Genomic DNA, 20,365 nt, shown 5'->3' on the forward strand with positions numbered 1-20,365 from the left:
ACCTACGCCAGCCAGCCCTCATCTGCTCATCAACACCCGTGCTCACCTGCGTTCCAGCGATCGACGGAGCGACGAAGGACTTCACCCGATCATCGATGCGGTCGGCGGCTAGCGTCGGATAGCGTGTCTGCTATCCAAGTCAAAGTCCTCCTGGTTGTGTTGCTGCAGCCAGCCGCTAATACACCGATCCCACCTACAGCTTTCTTCTTTGCAGTCTCCATTGTTCATTAAACAAGTTGCAAAAGATTCACCAACACAGATGTCCAGAATACTGTGGAATTGTTCGATGAAAACAGAGCAGTTTGTATGGTGACACATTGGGTACGAATACTTCCGCTTCAACCATTGACGTCACGCGCATACGTCATCATACATAGACGTTTTCAGACGGAAGTTTAGCGGGAAATTTAAAATTGCACTTTATAAGTTAACCTGGCCGTATTGGCATGTGTTGCAATGTTAAGATTTCATCATTGATATATAAACTATCCGACTGCGTGGTCGGTAGTAGTGGCTTTCAGTAGGCCTTTAACAAGACTGGAGACAAACACCAGTTTACAATTTTCTAAAATCATCGAAAGGTGATTTCACAAAATATACGACACGGCGAGGTTGGCCATATTCATTCTTATTGTTATTACTTATGGAGTATATTGGGGATGAATCGAGAACAGGAAGGGAACAAAAGTTTTCGCAACTAAAGGAAAAGGGGTAGGATTAAATAAGCTCTGCTTCTTCCTACTCCCTTTTCGGACATGTTGAATAGAGAAACTAGGGAATTGTGATGTATCATGTTGTACTCAAACATGTATCCAGGCTCACAAAGCCGCCACATTCTTCTGCCGTTTCCCGCACGACCAGCATCACCTCCTGTGGTTGGATGGTGGTCATCTTCTCGTCCTCCATGGCTCCCCACTTTAAATACCAGTCCCGCCCCGAAATCAGTCGATCAAATTCGGCATCGTACCCACCGGCTGCGGGCCAATCGGCGCTCGGAGGGGCCGGTCTCGAGACGGTGGCGTGCAAGCGTCGGCCAATGGGAGGACGAGCTCGACGCGGGGAGGCGGGGGGGACGGGGTGTGACGTCAGCGCCTGTTGGCCAGTTGAAAGGCTCATTACGTCGTACATGTGGTGGCTTATTTAAATGAGGCAGCGAGCGTTATCTGGCTAGGACGCTTGGTTTTTAAAAGGTAAATATTGTCTTTTTTTTAACGAGGGGTGGACGTCACCCTTTTTTAAAGTGCTGGGATATGTTCACGGAGTCCAATGCTAATGCTAACGGGCAAACAATTCTACTTCCGGTCCGTGCGGCCGCACAACAAAGACCTCACAGAGAAGTCGCGTAATAAGTAAAGAGATGTAAGAGAACAAGGGTGTGACATGTTGTGTGTCAACTCTTTTATGTCATGGTTTTTTTTCTAACTCCACTCTTGCCCAGCCTCCAGCACGCCTGGCTCCGCCTCCACCCGGCCGGCTTCGTTCCAGCAGTGGCGGCTAACGTAGAGGCTCCTCCTCGTCTCCCACTTCAAAAAGACATTCCCACTCCCCGCAAAACTCGCCGGTCGTCCTCGCACTCGCTGTCCGTGGAAAGAGCCACACGGAGGAGGAGAAGTTGGACCACCGTCACCACCACTACGACTCACCACCGGACCGCCATCCCCGCCCTTCCTCTCCTCTCTTCCCAGGCTACAACCCACATTTTGGGTTCAATTTTTCATCCCCCCTTCTGGACAAAAAGGACCGTCATCCACGCCGCATCATGACCCGCAGGTCGTGTGCCATTTACGCCACCGGCATCGTGTGCGCCCACCTCCTCATCGTGGGGATCGCCCTGGTGGTGGCTCAAGTCTTCCAAACCACCATTCACAACCGCTTGAAAAAGGTAAGCGTTCCACTTTTACACATGGTCAATGCCACTTTACACATGGTCAATGCAAACAAACATTTCGGCTTCAGCCCTAATGTGCACGCCTTTGCACCGGTGTGAGTCTTATCTCTTCCAAGCCTGGCCGTTATTTCCAAATTAAAGCCATCCGTGCATTCGTTAAACTGGTGAAGTCAATCACCAGTCTGCAGTACTGTGACCCAGTGACACATTCCCTAATACGACTAGCATTTATTTATTCATTTCTTTTCATTCCAGTCCTCCACTAATCTCCCCCAAAGGACCGGGTTAGTCTCCCTGTTGTGCATTTTGCAAGGTCTCAAAAGGGTATATATAGGTATGTACCCTCTGGAGATGCAATTAAAGATTGTTTTAGTTGATGCATCCTGTGTGATGGAGGTTTTAATTGAATTAATATAGTTATAGACTTAGACGTCCATTTATTGTCATTCGAATTTGAATTTTACAGTACAGACAAAATTGTGTTGCATTAGTTCGTTGTAGTGCAGGATAAAAGAGCAATAAGATGCAGATATAAATAGATTACTGTACAGATAAATATATTGCACTTTTGTATACGCATCCACGTTTATGGATGTATGTTATATTGTCTTTATATTCCAGCGAGTTAATCCGTTTTGAGGGGGAATTGAGGAGATTATTATGATGCGTTCAAGAGTCTTATGGCTTGAGGGGAAATAGCTGTTACAGAACCTGGAGGAGGTTCTGCTACGGAGGCTGCGGAACCTCTTTCTAGAGTCCTATGTCTGCATGTTGAGATGTTAGTGGTTTGAAGGGTGTGATGGAGGTTTTAATTGAATTTTTAGTTATAGACTTAGAGATTTAGACTTCCATTTATTGTCATTCACATTTGAACTTTACAGTACAGATAAGAACGAAATGTCGTTGCATTAGCTCGTTGTAGTGCAGGATAAAAGAGCAATAAGGTGCAAATATAAATAGATAACTGTACAGATAAATGTATTGCACTTTTGCAAATGCATCCATGTTATATTGTCTTTGATATTCCAGCGAGTTAATCCGTTTTTGAGGGGGAATTGAGGAGAATTTTATGATGCGTTCAAGAGTTTTATGGCCTGAGGGAAAAAGCTGTTACAGAACCTCTGCTACGGAGGCTGCGGAACCTCTATCTAGAGTCCTATGTCTGCATGTTGAGATGTTAGTGGCTTGAAGGTGTGATGGAGGTTTTAATTGAATTAATATACTCCGGTAGTTCTAGACTTAGAGATTTAGACTTCCATTTATTGTCATTCAAATTTGAACTTTACAGTACAGATAAGAACAACATTTTGTTGCATTAACTTGTAGTGCAGGATAAAAGAGCAATAAGGTGCAGATATAAATAAATAGATTACTGTACAGATAAATGTATTGCACTTTTGCATATGCATCCATGTTATATTGTCTTTGATGTTCCAGCGAGTTAATCAGTTTTTGAGGGGGAATTGAGGGGATTATTATGATGTGTTCAAGAGTTTTATGGCCTGAGGGGAAAAAGCTGTTACAGAACCTGGAGGTTCTGCTTCGGAACCTCTATCTAGAGTCCTATGTCTGCCTGTTGAGACTTTAGTGGCTTGAAGGTGTGATGGATGTTTTAATTGAATTAATATACTCCGTAGTTATAGACTTAGAGATTTAGACTTCCATTTATTGTCATTCAAATTTGAACTTTACAGTACAGATAAGAAAGAGATTTTGTTGCAATAGCTCGTTGTAGTGCAGGATAAAAGAGCAATAATAAGGTGCAGATATAAATAAATAGATAACTGTACAGATAAATATATTGCACTTTTGCATATGCATCCACGTTTATGGATGTATGTTATATTGTCTTTATATTCCAGCGAGTTAATCCGTTTTTGGGGGGGATTATTGTGATGCGTTTAAGAGTCTTATGACCTGAGGGGAAAAATCTGTTACAGAACCTCTGCTACGGAGGCTGCGGAACCTCTATCTAGAGTCCTATGTCTGCCTGTTGAGACTTAAATGGCTTGAAGGTGGGCTGGAGGTGAGTTCTTAACCTTCAGGTGTAAAGTGACTTTTTGACGGCAAGCATCCACTTGTAAGACAATGTTTGCATTCCCAGCTCTGGAAAATTGCAGTCAAAAAAGCGCAGCCTTCTTCCATAAGGTGGATTTTTTTTTTTCCCCCTCCTGAATAGCAGCTCTTTTCCATGCTCTTAAGGTGCGCTCATACTAGTCGTGTTTGGTTTTGTTAAAAGAAATTATGTTCACTATGTTATTTGCACGGTGGAAGAGGGGTTAGTGCGAAGGTCCTGGGTTCGATCCTGCGCTCGGGATCTTTCTGTGTGGAGTTTGCATGTTCTCCCCGTGACTGCGTGGGTTACCTCTGGGTACTCCAACTTCCTCCCACCTCCGAAAACATGCACCTGGTGATAGGTTGATTGGCAACACTAAATAGTGTGTGAATGTTGTCTGTCTGTCTATCTGTGTTGGCCCTGCGATGGCGACTTGTCCAGGGTGTACCCCGCCTTCCGGCGACCCCCAAAGGGATAAGCAGTAGAAAATGGATGGACGGATGTTATTTGCTCTGCTGTTGCGGTTCTCGTGGACATGTGTATGCGAACTCTGGTGTAAACCAAGAAAGTTTGGTTTAGGACACTTGGGCTCAAATGTGAATGCTACACAAACCAGGGTTAAAATAACAGCAAAACGTCTGCAGAAATGACAAATATGAGAGAGAAAATGTTTGACAGCTGTACTCATTTAAAAGCTGTACAATGTTTATTGTCAATTCCTCCATGCATGCAAGACATAAGGCAGAATTGAGATACTGTTTGTTCTCTCACCTGTTCACTGGGGAAAATGTTACAAGTTCTAGGAATTTGTGAAATGCAACCCGATAAATGTATCAAAGTATGAAATAACATACATATTCAACCCTGAAGACAGCGTTTTGGTTTGGGATATTTCAGTTGTGCCCAAAGTGCGCACCACTTATCTTATTTTGGAACCAAAGCACAGGTGTGAACGCAGCATTAAGGTGCTATAGTAGCGATGCAGCAGCAATGGGGGGTCAGGCAGCTGACATGGCATCCCACCCGGCAGACCGACCGCTGCTTTGACCTTTTTGGGGATTGTTCGCATTCCTCTTACAGACATGAATCTAGCTCTTTGGTGCACTATGCCAACTAATCTGTACTTAAAGAGTCCAGCCTCCTTAAAGAGGGGAGCCAAAAAAAAGCGCTCCCCTCCTTTAGTCTAAATTAAGTTTCCTCATTGAGAATCTCCAAATGAGGAGAGTCTGTCAGCAGGGAGCGTCTGTCTGACTTTACACAACAGCTAATCCTCTTGAATTAAGCGATGCTGAACGCCCTCCAAAAATGAGCCTTATCTGATGTTTTCATTTGCCGGGTTTTATTTGTTGTTGCAAACCAGCTAACGGGCAACGGTGCACATACTCTTGAAAGGGTGTGGAAGGAAGCGGCGCATAAGTCATGTGAGGAATTTCTCGACTTCTTTAACTCCCGAGGGCATGAATTTTAGCCTGACGGCAAGCCTAGATAAAGCGTTGTATCTCGGGCAGAGGAAACAGAGCCTCAGCGGTGCCGCTCCTCCTCAGCCCGTCTTTCCAGGGTGACTGGTTGTGCTTGAAGCGTTTGGCTTTCAATGCAGAATGGTACGCCATAATCACCTTGTGGTACGTACGTCAGTTTTTAGGCCACGGTTCGATTAATTCTGGGTACTGTAAAGGAAGCCAGGCCATGCTTGCTACCCAAATGCTGGGCTGCCCTGTGTTTGTTTCATTCCACTTCATGTCCCTCACCTAACGTGTACCCAAGGGACAGGAAGTGTTACTAACAAACTAATGTTCCGTACACCCTTTTTGCCTTGTCTACTGTTTGTCTTGTGTACTCCCATGTTCGCGTCGTCTGCTCCTACTTGTTTTTTAGGACTGTCAAATTGAATGCATAAACTTGTGCAATTAATCACAAAAAATATCGCATTAATTATGTATGAACACTAATTAATCGTGCAATTTTCACCACAAATGATCCTTTACCTTAACCGCGGAGGGTTACTGAAAAAGCGGTGCCGGTTCCTGTACGGTCAGTAATCAAGTCAATGTGTACGCCAGTGCAAGGATGAGTGAGGAGACTCCCGACTGGTGGCAAATTTGCTTCAAAATACACCACCACTGATGACCAGACTTCAGTTAAAACTAAAGATGTCCGATAACACCGATAAATGCTTTAAAATGTAATATTGGAAATGATCGGTATCTGTTTCAAAAAGTAAAATGTATGACTTTTTAAACCGCCGCTGTACGGAGTGGTACACGGACGTAGGGAGAAGTACAGAGCACCAATAAACCTTGAAGGCACTGCCTTTGCGTGCCGGCCCAATCACATAATACCCACGGCTTTTCACACACAAGTGAATGCATTGCATACTTGGTCAACAGCCATACAGGTCACACTGAGGGTGGCCGTATAAACAACTTTAACACTGTTACAAATATGCGGCACACTGTGAACCCACACCAAACAAGAATGACAAACACGTTTCGGGAGAACATCCGCACCGTAACACAACATAAACACAACAGAACAAATACCCAGAACCCCTTACAGCACTAACTCTTCCGGGACGCTACAATATACACCCCCGCCGCCCCACCATCTCCCGAATTCGGAGGTCTCAAGGTTGGCAAGTATGCTCTAGTATACTCTGGACTTAAGCTGTGTGCCTTCATTGTTTTTGTAGCTGTTGTTTTGAGGCATGTTAAAAAAAAGAATGCACTTTGTGACTTCAATAATAAATATGGCAGTGCCATGTTGGCATTTTTTCCCATAACTGGAGTTGAAGTTGTTCTCTTATTTTGGAAAACCTTGTTTTTGATTGATTGATTTAAACTTGTATTAGTAGATTGCACAGTACAGTACATATTCCGTACAATTGACCACTAAATGGTAACACCCGAATAAGTTTTTCAACTTGTTTAAGTCGGGGTCCACGTTAATCAATTCATGGTAAAGTTACATTGTTTAATGCATCCAGCGGTGCATCACAACAAAATTAGGCATAATAATGTGTTAATTCCACGACTGTATGTATCGGTATCGGTAATTAAGAGTTGGACAATATCGGATATGGGCAAAAAAGCCATTATCGGACATCTCTAGTCAGTAATCAAGTCAATGTGTACGCTAGTGCAAGGATGAGTGAGGAGACTCCGACTGGTGGCAAATTTGCTTCAAAATACACCACCACGGATGACCAGACTTCAGTTAAAACCAAGGTCATTTGCACATTTTGCAGCGATTAATCCTCTTATCAGTATTTAAGTTACCATCTAACAGCAAAAACGTGTCTTTAAGGCAACAATGTTACAAGTACGTCGACAACAAGTGGTGGACGCTATGTTATCGAAAGTAAGAAAGAAAAGTTTGACACTTTTGTAGCAAAAGTGATTAATCTCATTTTGAAAAAGAATAATTTGACAGCACTAGTTTTTTTGTTTTTTTTGCAAAAGCACACCTCAACTGTGCCCCAGAGCTGTTTGTTTAAGGCCTGCCTGTTGTGCAACTAAACTCCTCTGCTCATGAGTGGAAAGAAACCTTCATGACTGCAACTAACCTCCACTTTGTCCCTCAGCTGATTGCGATAGTGATAGTGTCCACGTATCGCACACGAAGGCCGTTGAGAGATCAAGGTTTTTAAAAAAAACAAAAAAAAAACAAGGTCTGACTGCTTTAATTTGTGATTTTTGCAAAAAAGGAGGAACTTTTTATTTGAAAAGTATTTGTTCAATGTGCTGTCTGCTCACTGGGAATGGTCACGTGTCGTTGAACTGCTAACTCATGGTTCCGCTCCAGCTCTTAATTAAGCTGCAGAACGGTCAAACTCAGGAGAGGTGCAATACATTAAATACACCAAGTTCCTCATACGTGTGTTAAGTCCGTAACTCAACGCGGTAGATGTGAGTTACGTGCATCGTAAAATGCATAAAATGGACCAGTTGGCGCGTTTTTAGAAAGTAAGCCCCCCTAGATTTGTGGGTTTGCAGGACGCCCCGGCGGTGTTGAGAGGATACAATCGCCAAGAAACAAGTGAAGATCTGATATTGCTAACAGGAAGTGGCAGCCACGCCTCAAGTTACTTGTAAACATAACATGGAGCCTCCTTGTGAGAGTGTGAGGAGGCAATGTATATGTGCCTCTTCAGAGAACTTGCGATTAAACGAGACAAAAGGGGAAGTGATGTCTGTTGAAAATAGTCCGGAAGTGTTAGGCTTCCAAAAAAAAAAAGCTTACACATGCAAGTTGTTTGGTTCTAGTAATGTCATAGTTGTCAAAGATGGAGGCCAGATGTGTCTTAATCAAACCACATTTTGGTTTTGGTCTGAATATCAGATCCCTTTTTGTGTGTCACGTTTTCCAAAACAAAATTGCAATATCATCTCCTAACACAACTCTTTGCGTCAGAAAATATGCATTTAACAAATACAAATGTACTTTAAACTGAACATTTGCTTAGCGTATGAATCCCCTTTGGGCTGAACCATATTCCTCATTCCGCACATACAAGAACAAACATGTAAAAAAAAAAAGTCTCTATTAAAATCAAAGAAACCTCCGAACATGACAGAGCTGTTTGCTGGAGTAAGTGTAAGATCATTTCAGCTAATCAGAAAGTCATATCTGGAAGAGGCACAATGGCTAGTCAAGAAAAATGGTGAATATCACACACACATCAGACAGTTGGAAAAAATGGAGAGAAAATGTGTCGTTACGCACCTTGCTGAAGGTGCAAATATTTGTACTTGATATCTCTGAACACAACCTTCTTACGGTCATTCATCTTGTTTTATTAACTTTTCCAACAGGATATTTTGTGGCCCTCTTTTTATATTCATAGTTTAGTTTATTGTGGCCAGCACACCTAATCTTTAAATATATTACTACGACTATAACTCTATTAACTACAATAACAGTCTCAACCAGTGGTTCTCAAACTTTTTTCACCAATTTCTACCTCAGAAAAGACGTGGCTCTCCAAGTATCATCATAATGACTAACATTAAAATACAGTAGCGTAGTAGGCCCAAGTATTCATTAAAAACAAGGCAGAGGTTTTATTTAACAAGTATGTTTAATATTTTTGGCCACTGTGACATTACACTCAGCGTGAACAGTAACACTGTTTAAATATAGGAAAATAACACACTGTACTTTAATCAAGTGATTCTTTGGCATACCACTGGATCAAGATCAAGATGCTTTATTTAGTCCATTCTTTAACATGTACAAGACACATAAGTACTGAAATTGAATTCTCGGCACAGTCCCACTAAGAGCAGACATACGTTACAAGGGGACAAGACGGGACCGCCAACGGATCAGCCACTTACGGCACTCCTTAAAAAAAGGTGGGAAAAAGGTGACATTGGGAAAGGGGGAAGAGTAAAAAAAAATATCAATCTAAGGCTGGACCCTCAGGAGGGATCCAGACTGAGTCCGAGGAAAAAACCTCACATAGCATGGCACACATAAACATGATACATGTAATCACAACAACTCTCAACAGAGGGGGGGGGGGGGGATTTGGGGTCCTGGAGGCCGGCTGCTGCTATAAAGCGCTACTCAGCCATCCACAACCCCGGAGGAATTAAGCAGTGGTGAAGGTGTTGATTGGGGGAGGGGCGGGTGCGTGCATGTATGCCCAATTAACTTGGGTGAGATGTTGAAATGTTTTTGTGGACGGGCCGATCTCAAAAATCGAGACCAGGTGTTATTGATATGGTGCACATGTACCACTAGTGGTATCCTTACCACAGTTTGAAAGTCCCTGGTCTAGACAAACACACATTGGGCAACACAAAGAACAACTTCCCTTAAGCAAGCGGAAGTGATTCGACAATGTCAAAATATATACATTTTACTTTACATTTTAATTTAGAATGACTTACGGAAGGTTACAATTACAAAATATTTGCATATAAATAATAGAACTATTTCAAAACGGGTTACAAAGGCTCCTAATTTAGCTGCTGACATATACACTACCATATTGCACCATTCCTGGTTGTTTTTTCTCAAAACTATTATTAATCCATTTGCTCATTTACTGTTTATCTGGTGACTTTCTGCTGTAACATGTTTCTATCTACACTTTTGATAACATGAAATAAGCACTTATTCTTCTGTTGTTTGGATCTTTTACATACATTTTTGGCGATACTACAAATTTAGTTATCGATGCAATACCAACTAGTTACAAGAGCAAATATGGCCATATCAATGCTGATACTGATACTTAAAATTTTCAAGATCATTGAACGAAAAAAAGACAAAAACACAGGATGGTGGTATAACAATATCAACTGGATATTTAAATTAGTTCCTACTATTGGCTTTAAAATAAATCCTTTAGTTTTTGCCCTTAAAACGCCCCAGTGTCCAGGGACTTATTTCCTGCCTTTTGTAAACGATAACAACCACGACAAAAGATTTTTTAGTTAATACAAAATATCGATCTAACCATTGTAGTATCGACCAAATGATACTATACTTGGTATCGATCCGCCCACCTGTGTTTACTTTCAAAAGCTCTAGCTTGCGGTTAGCGTATAGTGTAGTATGTTCAGCTATTCCTGGGCCTCCGGGGATGATACTTGTTTACCGTATTTTTCAGAGTATAAGTCGCTCCGGCCGAAAATGCATAATAAAGAAGGGAAAAAACATATATAAGTCGCACTGGAGTATAAGTCGCATTTTTGGGGGAAATGTATTTGATAAAAGCCAACACCAAGAATAGACATTTGAAAGGCAATTTAAAATAAATAAAGAATAGTGAACAACAGTCTGAATAAGTGTACGTTATATGAGGCATAAATAACCAACTGAGAACGTGCCTGGTATGTTAACGTAACATATTATGGTAAGAGTCATTCAAATAACTATAACATATAGAACATGCTATACGTTTACCAAACAATCTGTCGCGCTAAATCCGATGACGTGAATGAGCTAAATAATATTATTTGATATTTTACGGTAATGTGGTAATAATTTCACACAAGTCGCTCCTGAGTATAAGTCGCACTCCCGGCCAAAGTATGAAAAAAACTGCGACTTATAGTCCGAAAAATACGGTATTTTCCGACATGGAGGCGAGGATTTCTGACTTGCATGTGTCTGTGTACTGTGGAGAGAAGTCCGTCGCCAGCTAGAATGTTGTCACTTTCAAATTTGCAGACTCATACATTATCACGATTATAACGACAGTATTAAGAACTCTGTCGGACAAATTTATATCAATTGTATAGTCTATATCGCGCAACTCTAGTATTTAATCATTTGGTTTTAACTTAAAACCCACCTGTGTGCAGTGACTTACATCCTGTTTGTAAACAATAACAAAAACGACAACAAAAAAATCAAGTGATTTAATAAATATCTATTTATACAATATATTGAACATATAATGAATGATATTTGGTATTGTTAGTCGATATTTATCAATCCGCTTTCCAGTGACTTGTTAGAAACTTTGTGTATCTGCCGGCATGGAGAAGCAAGGATTAATGACTTGCGGTTGGGCGTTAGCCACTAGCAAGGACGCTACATTGCGTTGAGGTTGCGGCCGTTCGCTTGTCGCTGTCAAAATTGTGAGACACATAGTGTGATATCAACTTGCATCATCACGATATAACGATAGTATTAAAATCTCTATCTTTGGCCAAATTGACATAATTCATATCGTCTATCACGCAATCCTACATTTAAGATAATTTTAGCCAATCAAAGTCCAATGTGGGAAAAAAACATGGCAAAAAAAGTTCAGACTATCACACATAAAGGTCACAAAAAAATGGTTTTCGTGTGAACCAAAGTTAAAGTACCAAAGGCTGAAACAAACATGGTGCAACTTGACTGTGCCACTGTAAGCCCGCATGAATGCATGAGCAACAACGAGACAAAGATGCAGTTAGATGTTTCATATCGGAGCTTACACTGTATCTGGTTCATGGTCCTGTCTGGGCTTGTTGAGGTGGGTGACTTAAAACCTTCCCTCCCCGAATAACCTCGGTGTCACTCCACGTTTTCTCATTCATACACTTTTCAAATGTTGTCAGACAATATTTTTGGTATAATGGATGGAATTTTTCAGATGTCCGATAATATCGGTCTGCCGATATTATCGACCGATAAATGCTTTAAAATGTAATATCGGAAAAATTATCGGTATCCGTTTCAAAATGATCAGTATCTGTTTCAAAAAGTAAAATGTATGACTTTTTAAAACGCCGCTGTGTACACGGACGTAGGGAGAAGTACAGAGCGCCAATAAACCTTAAAGGCACTGCCTTTGCGTGCCGGGCCCAATCACATAATATCTACGGCTTTTCACACACACAAGTGAATGCAAGGCATACAGTATTTGGTCAACAGCCATACAGGTCACACTGAGGGTGGCCGTATAAACAACATTAACACCGTTTCAAATATGCGCCACACTGCGAACCCACACCAAACAAGAATGACAAACACATTTCGCACCGTAACACAACATAAACGCAACAGAACAAATTCCCAGAACCCCTTGCAGCACTAACTCGTCCGGGACACTACCATATACACCCCCCGCTATCCCCCACCTCAACCCCGCCCACCTCAACCTCCTCACGCTCTCTCAGGGAGAGCATGTCCCAAATTCCAAGCTGCTGTTTTGAGGCATGTTGAAAAAAATAATGCACTTTGTGACTTCAATAATAAATATGGCAGTGCCATGTTGGCCTTTTTTTTCCATAACTTGAGTTGATTTATTTTGGAAAACCTTGTTACATTGTTTAATGCATCCAGCGTGGCATCACAACAAAATTAGGCATAATAATGTGTTAATTCCAAGACTGTATATATCGGTGTCGGTTGATACCGGAATCGGTAATTAAGAGTTGGACAATATCGGATGTCGGCAAAAAAGCCATTATCGGACATCTCTAGTTATGTGCTGTAACAACTGTTTAATTAGTGGGGTTTTTTAAGCGTCTTTCTCTTGTGTCGTTGACAGGAAATCACTCTGACCGAGAAAAGCCAAATGTTTGAGTCGTGGAAGAATCCTCCTCCACCTGTTTACATGGAGTACTACTTTTTCAACGTGACCAACCCTCAAGTGTTCTTAGCGGGCGGCAAGGCGGCCCTCCAGCAGATCGGACCCTACACCTACAGGTAACTGAACCTCACTGCCAGCGTTGTGGTGGTCTCCTCCCGTCCAATCTGGAGTCACCGGTCCTTTTTTGCCTTTCCGCGCTCCAGAGAGTACAGGCCGAGGGAAAACGTCACTTTCCTGGAGAACGGCACCAAAGTTTACGCCCTGAACCCCAAAACGTTTGTCTTCGTGCCAGAGAAGTCAGTCGGCAACCCAGAGGTGGACATCCTCAGGACCATCAACATCCCGTTAGTGGTAAGACCTTGTCCAAAAAACAAGTTCATTTTGTTGCAATTGTTTGTCCTTCTCTCTGTAGGCCATTGTTCTTATAATTGTGATCTGGATATTTCCCCGCTCACCTTCCTCCCTCAGGTCGTCATGAACGAGCTGAGCTCCTACTCATTTTTCCTGCGCACCTTCATCTCCATGTACATCAAAGGTCTGGGCGCCGAGCTGTTTACCACGCGCACCGTGCACGAGTACCTGTGGGGCTTCAAGGACCCCATCCTCACCAAGATCCACTCCCTCCGACCGGAGGTGGACGAATACTTCGGGCTGATGTGGAAGGTAGTGTGGAGCTTTCTAATGTTTTTTTTAAAACTCCTCGCTAAACGGGCAGTGAGAGAAGTAAGACTGTCCACATGCTGATAGAGAAACCTTGGAACTTCCTGTTTATCCGCAGAGTAACTTCTGCAAGGCTGCGGCGAGGCAATCAGCCTCGTCATTGTCCGGTCCAGTTTTTATCTTGATGACTCAGGCAGGGAGTTGACACAATATTCAACTAATGCATAACGAGGAAGACTTCTGAAGCTGGGTGACTGCAGTTTTTCTCCATTTTCATTTCCTCTCGGTGCATCTTTGACAATAATGGTGATATAATTCATGCCCTGTCTTGGGGGTGTGGTCTACAAAAGCAAATAACCTTTGGGATCTCTGATGAGCCCAGGGCTTTAATAGCCGTGGCTGTAAGCAACCTCCTTCTCCTCGCAACACTACAAAACAGCAGTAGGTGCATTTGCAATATTAGCATCGAGCAGTTTTATCTACCTTTTTGTATGCGCTTTTAAAATGCTATTTAAAGTTAAATCATCAGCACTAAATCTACTGACTGAGCGGTTTGCTCGCTATCGCTATCACAACATTGGTTCTGTTGTTGTGCAATGCACTTGTTAATAGAGATGTCCGATATTATCGGCCGATAAATGCTTTAAAGTGTAATATCGGAAATTATCGGTATCTGTTACAAAAAGTAAAATGTATGACTTTTTAAAACGCCGCTGTACGGAGTGGTACACGGACGTAGGGAGAAGTACAGAGCAGTTGCGTCTCCCAGTCATACTTGCCATGCCTCCCGATTTTCCCGGGAGACTCCCGAATTTCAGCGCCCCTCCCGAAAATCTCCCGGGGCAACCATTCTCCCGAATTTCTCCCGATTTCCACCCAGACAACAATATTAGGGGCGTGCCTTAAAGGCAGTGCCTTTGCGTGCCGGCCCAATCACATAATATCTACAGCTTTTCACACACACAAGTGAATGCAAGGCATACTTGGTCAACAGCCATACAGGTCACACTGAGGGTGACCGTATAAACAACTTTAACACTGTTACAAATATGCGCCACACTGTGAACCCACACCAAACAAGAATGCCAAACACATTTCGGGAGAACATCTGCACCGTAACACAACAAAACAAATACCCAGAACCCCTTGCAGCACTAACTCTACAATACACACCCCTCGCTACCCCCTACCCCCCAACCCCGCCCACCTCAACCTCCTCATGCTCTCTCAGGGAGAGCATGTCCCAAATTCCAAGCTGCTGTTTTGAGGCATGTTAAAAAAAATAATGCACTTTGTGACTTGAGTAATAAATATGGCAGTGCCATGTTGGCACTTTTTTCCATAACTTGAGTTGATTTATTTTGGAAAACCTTGTTACATTGTTTAATGCATTAAACAACAAAATTAGGCATAATAATGTGTTAATTCCACGACTGTATGTATCGGTTGATATCGGAATCGGTAATTAAGAGTTGGACAATATCGGATATCTGCAAAAAAAGCCATTACCGGACATCTCTACTTGTTAATGAATGACCATGTGGTCAAAGAGATAGAACTTCCTTTCTCCTTCTTTCATACTCTATACCAGTGGTTCTCAACCTTTTTTCAGTGATGTACCCCCTGTGAACATTTTTTTAATTCAAGTACCCCCTAATCAGAGCAAAGCAATTTTGGTTGAAAAAAAGAGAAAAAGAAGTAAAATACAGCACTATGTCATCAGTTTCTGATTTATTAAATTGTGTAACAGTGCAAAATATTTCTCATTTGTAGTGGTCTTTCTTGAACTATTTGGAAAAAAGATATAAAAATAACTAAAAACTTGTTGAAAAATAAACAAGTGATTCAATTATAAATAAAGATTTCCTACACATAGAAGTAATCATCAACTTAAAGTGCCCTCTTTGGGGATTGTAATAGAGATCCATCTGGATTCATGAACTTAATTCTAAACATTTATTTTGTTGAACTATTATTCAATAAATATATTTATAAAGGATTTTTAAATTGTTGCTATTTTTAGAATATTTTTAAAAAATCTCACGTACCCCTCGGCATACCTTCAAGTACCCCCAGGGGTACGCGTACCCCCATTTGAGAACCACTGCTCTATACCGTCTTTTAGTTAAAAAAAACAAACTTAAAATGTATGCGTTTTCTCATTTCACATTGTCTTTGCAGCTATACCTGACACATTTACAGTGTTCTACATTAGGAAAATGAGATTTGCCAGCAATTTGGAGAGAACACGCAGTACTGTGTCTTGCCTCCACCTCCAATTATTGGTGTTATTCATGCTTAGTTAGCTGTCGCTGGCTTATTGCGCACTAAGCGGTCATGTCTGTAAACACAAAGCAGTGTTTCTTTCCCGTTCTCCGTGCTCATTAAGTCGATAGACGCAAACCTCTTCTGACTCGGTGCCTCCCGAGCATGTGTCTGTCCCAGCGCCTTTGTCTCAACCTCCTCCACCGTCTCACTTTTTTTCCAGAAAAACGGAACCCATGAAGGGGAGTTTGTGTTCAACACCGGCGAGCAGGACTACTTGGAATACGGCAAGATCGACACGTGGAACGGCCTCCGGTAAACACGCCATGTGGCTAATATGCTATGTGTGATTTAAAAGATATATGTTTTGACTCCCAGTAACCCATTCCGGTCAGGACTTCCTTCCAAGGGTGGTGTTTACTCTGTTACACAACTTTTGAATAATGTCCACAAGGGAAAGCCTTTGCTCCCTGGATTTAAGTGGAAAATGATTGCAAAATGAATGTTTGGCTATCCAACGTGACTTTGCACTTTAACACTGAAATCTACCGGCATTCAGAGTAGCAGAACAATTCCAATGATTAATGATCTACTTATGGTATGTTTTTAAAAATATTTATTTAGTCTAATAGTAGTCAAGTCCAGTATAAAAACAAATTGTTAAGTACATGTAAAGCTGCAAAAACAGCCTTTGGTGTTATACCATACCATACCAAATGTACTTTTAAAGCCCTTTTAAAAACAACCACAGTTGAAGATAGGGATGATGTTTGATAAGAAATTATCGAGTTCGAGCCCATTATCGAATCCTCTTATCGAACCGATTCCTTATCGATTCTCTTATCGAATCCAGATAGGTTGTTGTATATGGGAGAGAAAAAAAACAATATTTGGTTTAACAAAAGCTCACTTTTATTTTATAAGAAAAAAATAAAATAAATAAATATTGACTGTTACCCCCCTTAAAAAAAATAAAATAAATATTGACTGTTGTTACCCAAAGTATATTAAGTGGGATTTTTCAGAAAAACAAATATATACAGTAACACAAAAACAACCTGTCTGTGTGATCACTATAGGTGAATAGGCATGCTTTGAGGCGTTTTTTTCCGGTCCATTATTTTTGCTGCTTGTGTCATTTCCTGTGATGTCCCACAGGGCATTTTTTGTGGGACGGATTCGTTCCCAGGGATTCGAATAAAGAACCAACTCTTTTTCTTTACTACAGTGGCCTCTATAACGGGAACCGGTTCTCAAAAAGGGATTCGAGTCCATTAAATCGGTTCTTTTCTTATCGAACAACCTGGAGAACCGGTTTCGAACATCATCCCTAGTTGAAGAACAAATGGCTGTACACCACAAAGAAATGGAGGCAAAGGACAGACTAAAAAATAACATTTAAAACAAAAGTAAAATACACATTGAAAAAGCAAATACAAATTATCCTAAGAACAATTTGTTCGATAAAAAGCAGTTAAAAAGTTAAAAACTGTTTGAAGTCTCATGCTGGGTTGAAAGCCAGTGAATAAAAATGGGTTTTGAGAAGGGTCTTAAAAGTAGCCTTATAGGTGGCGAAGTTAGTAGTGTAATATCTTATTACTGCATAAATTGCTTTTTTTTTTGGTTATGGACGACGGCCCCTGTGCCAATCATTGGACACCCCTGTCTTATGTGATTCATCTTTTTTGTACAAATGTTATGGTGTTTATTTCAAAGATGCATACAATTACAATATGATACATCACATATTACCAGTTGCTTATTACAGCATGTCCAAAAAGGAGTTGGAGGAATCAAAACGTATTTATTAATCCTACCCCTTTTCGTAGCATATCAATTTTTTACATATTTGTTTGTACGAAATCTGTAACACAACAGTGAATATATGTTGATAAATGAGTAGAAAAAATAGTAAGTAAATCGTTATTACCGGGTAAATACATGACAATTCGCCCTACAAATGGATTAACTCGCTGGAATATAAAGACAATATAACATACAGCCATAAACGTGGATGCATATGCAAAAGTGCAATATATTTATCTGTACAGTAATTTATTTATTTTTATCTGCACCTTATTGATTTTGTATCCTGCACTACCATGAGCTAATGCAACAAAATTTGGTTCTTATCTGTACTGTAAAGTTCAAATTTGAATGACAATAAAAAGGAAGTCTAAGTCTATAAAGTTCTCATAAATAAAAAGATAAGTAATTCATGGTTCACATTATGAGATGAATGAGATCACATTTTTGATATTCAACATGTGAAGCTAGGCGAACATACGTCTACAGGGCTAAATGTATCTTGTTGCATACTTGCCAACCTTGAGACCTCCGATACCGGGGGGTGGGGCTGGGGGCGTGGTTAAGAGGGGAATATATTTAAGCTAGAATTCACCAACTCAAGTATTTCATATATATATATATATATATATATATATTTATATATATATATATATATATATATATATATATATATATATATATATATATATATATATATATATATATATATATATATATATATATATATATATATATATATAATGAAATACTTGACTTTCAGTGAATTCTAGCTATATATATATATATATTTATCTTATACATATAAATAAAATAAATACTTGAATTTCAGTGTTCTGGAGGCTATCCAGTAGATGGCAGTATTGTCCTGTTTAAGAGTGTCACAACATTGCTGTTTACGGCAGACGAACTGCTTTACGGTAGACTAAACGTGACTGCTGTTGTTGTGTGTTGTTACCGCGCTGGGAGGACGTTAATGAAATTGCCTAACAATAAACCCACATAAGAAACCAAGAACTCGCCCTCGATCATTCTACAGTTATGACGTCATTGGGCAGGCAAGCTGTTTATATTGTGGGAAAGCGGACGTGAGATCAGGCTGTCTCCACTCAGGTCCGCATTGAGCTGGAGGGGGCGTGGCCTCCAGCTCCGGCTGAATACCGGGAGTTTGTCGGGAGAAAATTTCTGCCGCAAGGTTATCGGGAGAGGCGCTGAATACCGGGAGTCTCCCGCTAAAAATGTGAGGGTTGGCAAGTATGCTTGTGGCGTACCCCAGGGATCAATACCGGGACCAAAATTGTTCAATCTCTAAACGACATTTGTAAAGTTACAAAGAATTTAAAGTTAGTGTAATTTGCGGACGTCACGACTGTGTTTTGTTCAGGAGAGAGCGCACACGAGCTAATACAAATAACAGAAGAAATTAACAAATTAAATGGATGGTTTGACAAAAACACTATCTTTGAATCTCAGGAAAGCTAAAAATGCTATTTGGTAACAGTAGAAGAGAAAGTCAAACAAGTTTTCGGGTGTAATAATGGATGATAAAATGTAGTTTAACATGCCAGCAATAATTATTTGCACCACATTTAGTGTTAAAAACCAAACAAACATATTTGTCTTTTGTGTGTGTCGCTAGGGAGATGACGTTTTGGTCCTCCAATCAGAGCAACATGATCAACGGCACGGACGGCGCCGTCTTCCACCCCCTCATAAACAGGAACGAGCTTCTGTACATCTTTGCCGCCGATCTCTGCAGGTACGCACGTGTTTTTTTTCCTACTCATTGTTTACAGGCCGCATTGGGGCGGGTCAGAACTTCCAGTACTTGGGAATATGAATCACTAGATAAGGATCAACTGATAAGGCTCACATGGAGCGTATTGGGGTAGTTGTGGTGCCAGAAGAGTTGAGGCACAGGAAGGGACTTCCCTAATGATAGTGGCCGTCCTTTCAGGTCCATCCATTTGGCGTACGTGAAAGACGTGGAGGTGAAGGGCATCCAGGCGTACCGCTTCGCGCCCCCTGAGGACGTGCTCATGAGCCCTGACAACAACCCTGCCAACGAGGGCTTTTGCGTGCCAGCCGGAGAATGTCTCGGCACCGGCGTGCTGAAAGTCAGCGTTTGTCGGCAAGGTAGGAAACTGTCCGTCTCCTCGCCCTCCCTTCATCCACCCATCCATCCATCAGTCACCCTGACCCCTTTAGCGGCCCCTGACCCACTTTGCCACCACATGTCTCCACACCAGCGCCCACCCCCCCTGAAATTGTCCTTAAAACCAATAAGAGCTGGTGTTTCCCGCTTTGACTGGTTGAATGATTAACAGTGCTGAGTGTGTGTAATCATCGCAGTGTTTGACTCTTGAGTGGAGAGTGATTGCTCTGATAAGAGCAACTGAGATACGATACGCTAACCTCTCGACTCTTGTGTTTACATTCCTTTAAAGATTCAACCTTTTTTATGATCAGCTCGTGCTTGTGAGATCACGATTGTGACTCCATGTGACCCCACCGACGTATTGTTTTTTTCATCACTCTCTACTCCGCCATACATTTAGAACAGGGGTGTCCAAACTTTTTCCACTGAGGGCCGCACACTGAAATATCAAAGCAAGCCAGGGCCATTTTGATATTTTTTATTTTAAAAAAC

General features: G+C 41.3%; 1 protein-coding gene across 2 annotated transcripts in view; it reads left to right on the forward strand.

Moving 5' to 3' along the window:
* Nucleotides 1-1,183: 1,183 nt before the first annotated feature.
* scarb2a (scavenger receptor class B, member 2a) overlaps nt 1,184-20,365 on the forward strand; it is a 34,822-nt gene continuing 15,640 nt past the window's right edge. Inside the window, exons 1-8 of one of the 2 annotated variants that reach the window (XM_062025060.1) lie at nt 1,184-1,359; nt 1,439-1,882; nt 12,943-13,100; nt 13,188-13,335; nt 13,453-13,647; nt 16,133-16,224; nt 19,355-19,474; nt 19,673-19,851. In XM_062025060.1, the coding sequence (XP_061881044.1) occupies nt 1,760-1,882; nt 12,943-13,100; nt 13,188-13,335; nt 13,453-13,647; nt 16,133-16,224; nt 19,355-19,474; nt 19,673-19,851 (1,015 nt within the window). In that variant the 5' untranslated portion in view covers nt 1,184-1,359; nt 1,439-1,759. The remainder of the gene's footprint in view (nt 1,360-1,438; nt 1,883-12,942; nt 13,101-13,187; nt 13,336-13,452; nt 13,648-16,132; nt 16,225-19,354; nt 19,475-19,672; nt 19,852-20,365) is intronic. The other variant, XM_062025059.1, reaches the window with a different exon arrangement.

This window comes from Entelurus aequoreus, linkage group LG17 (genome assembly GCF_033978785.1).
Source record: "Entelurus aequoreus isolate RoL-2023_Sb linkage group LG17, RoL_Eaeq_v1.1, whole genome shotgun sequence".
In the NCBI taxonomy this organism is placed as follows: Eukaryota; Metazoa; Chordata; class Actinopteri; order Syngnathiformes; family Syngnathidae; genus Entelurus; species Entelurus aequoreus.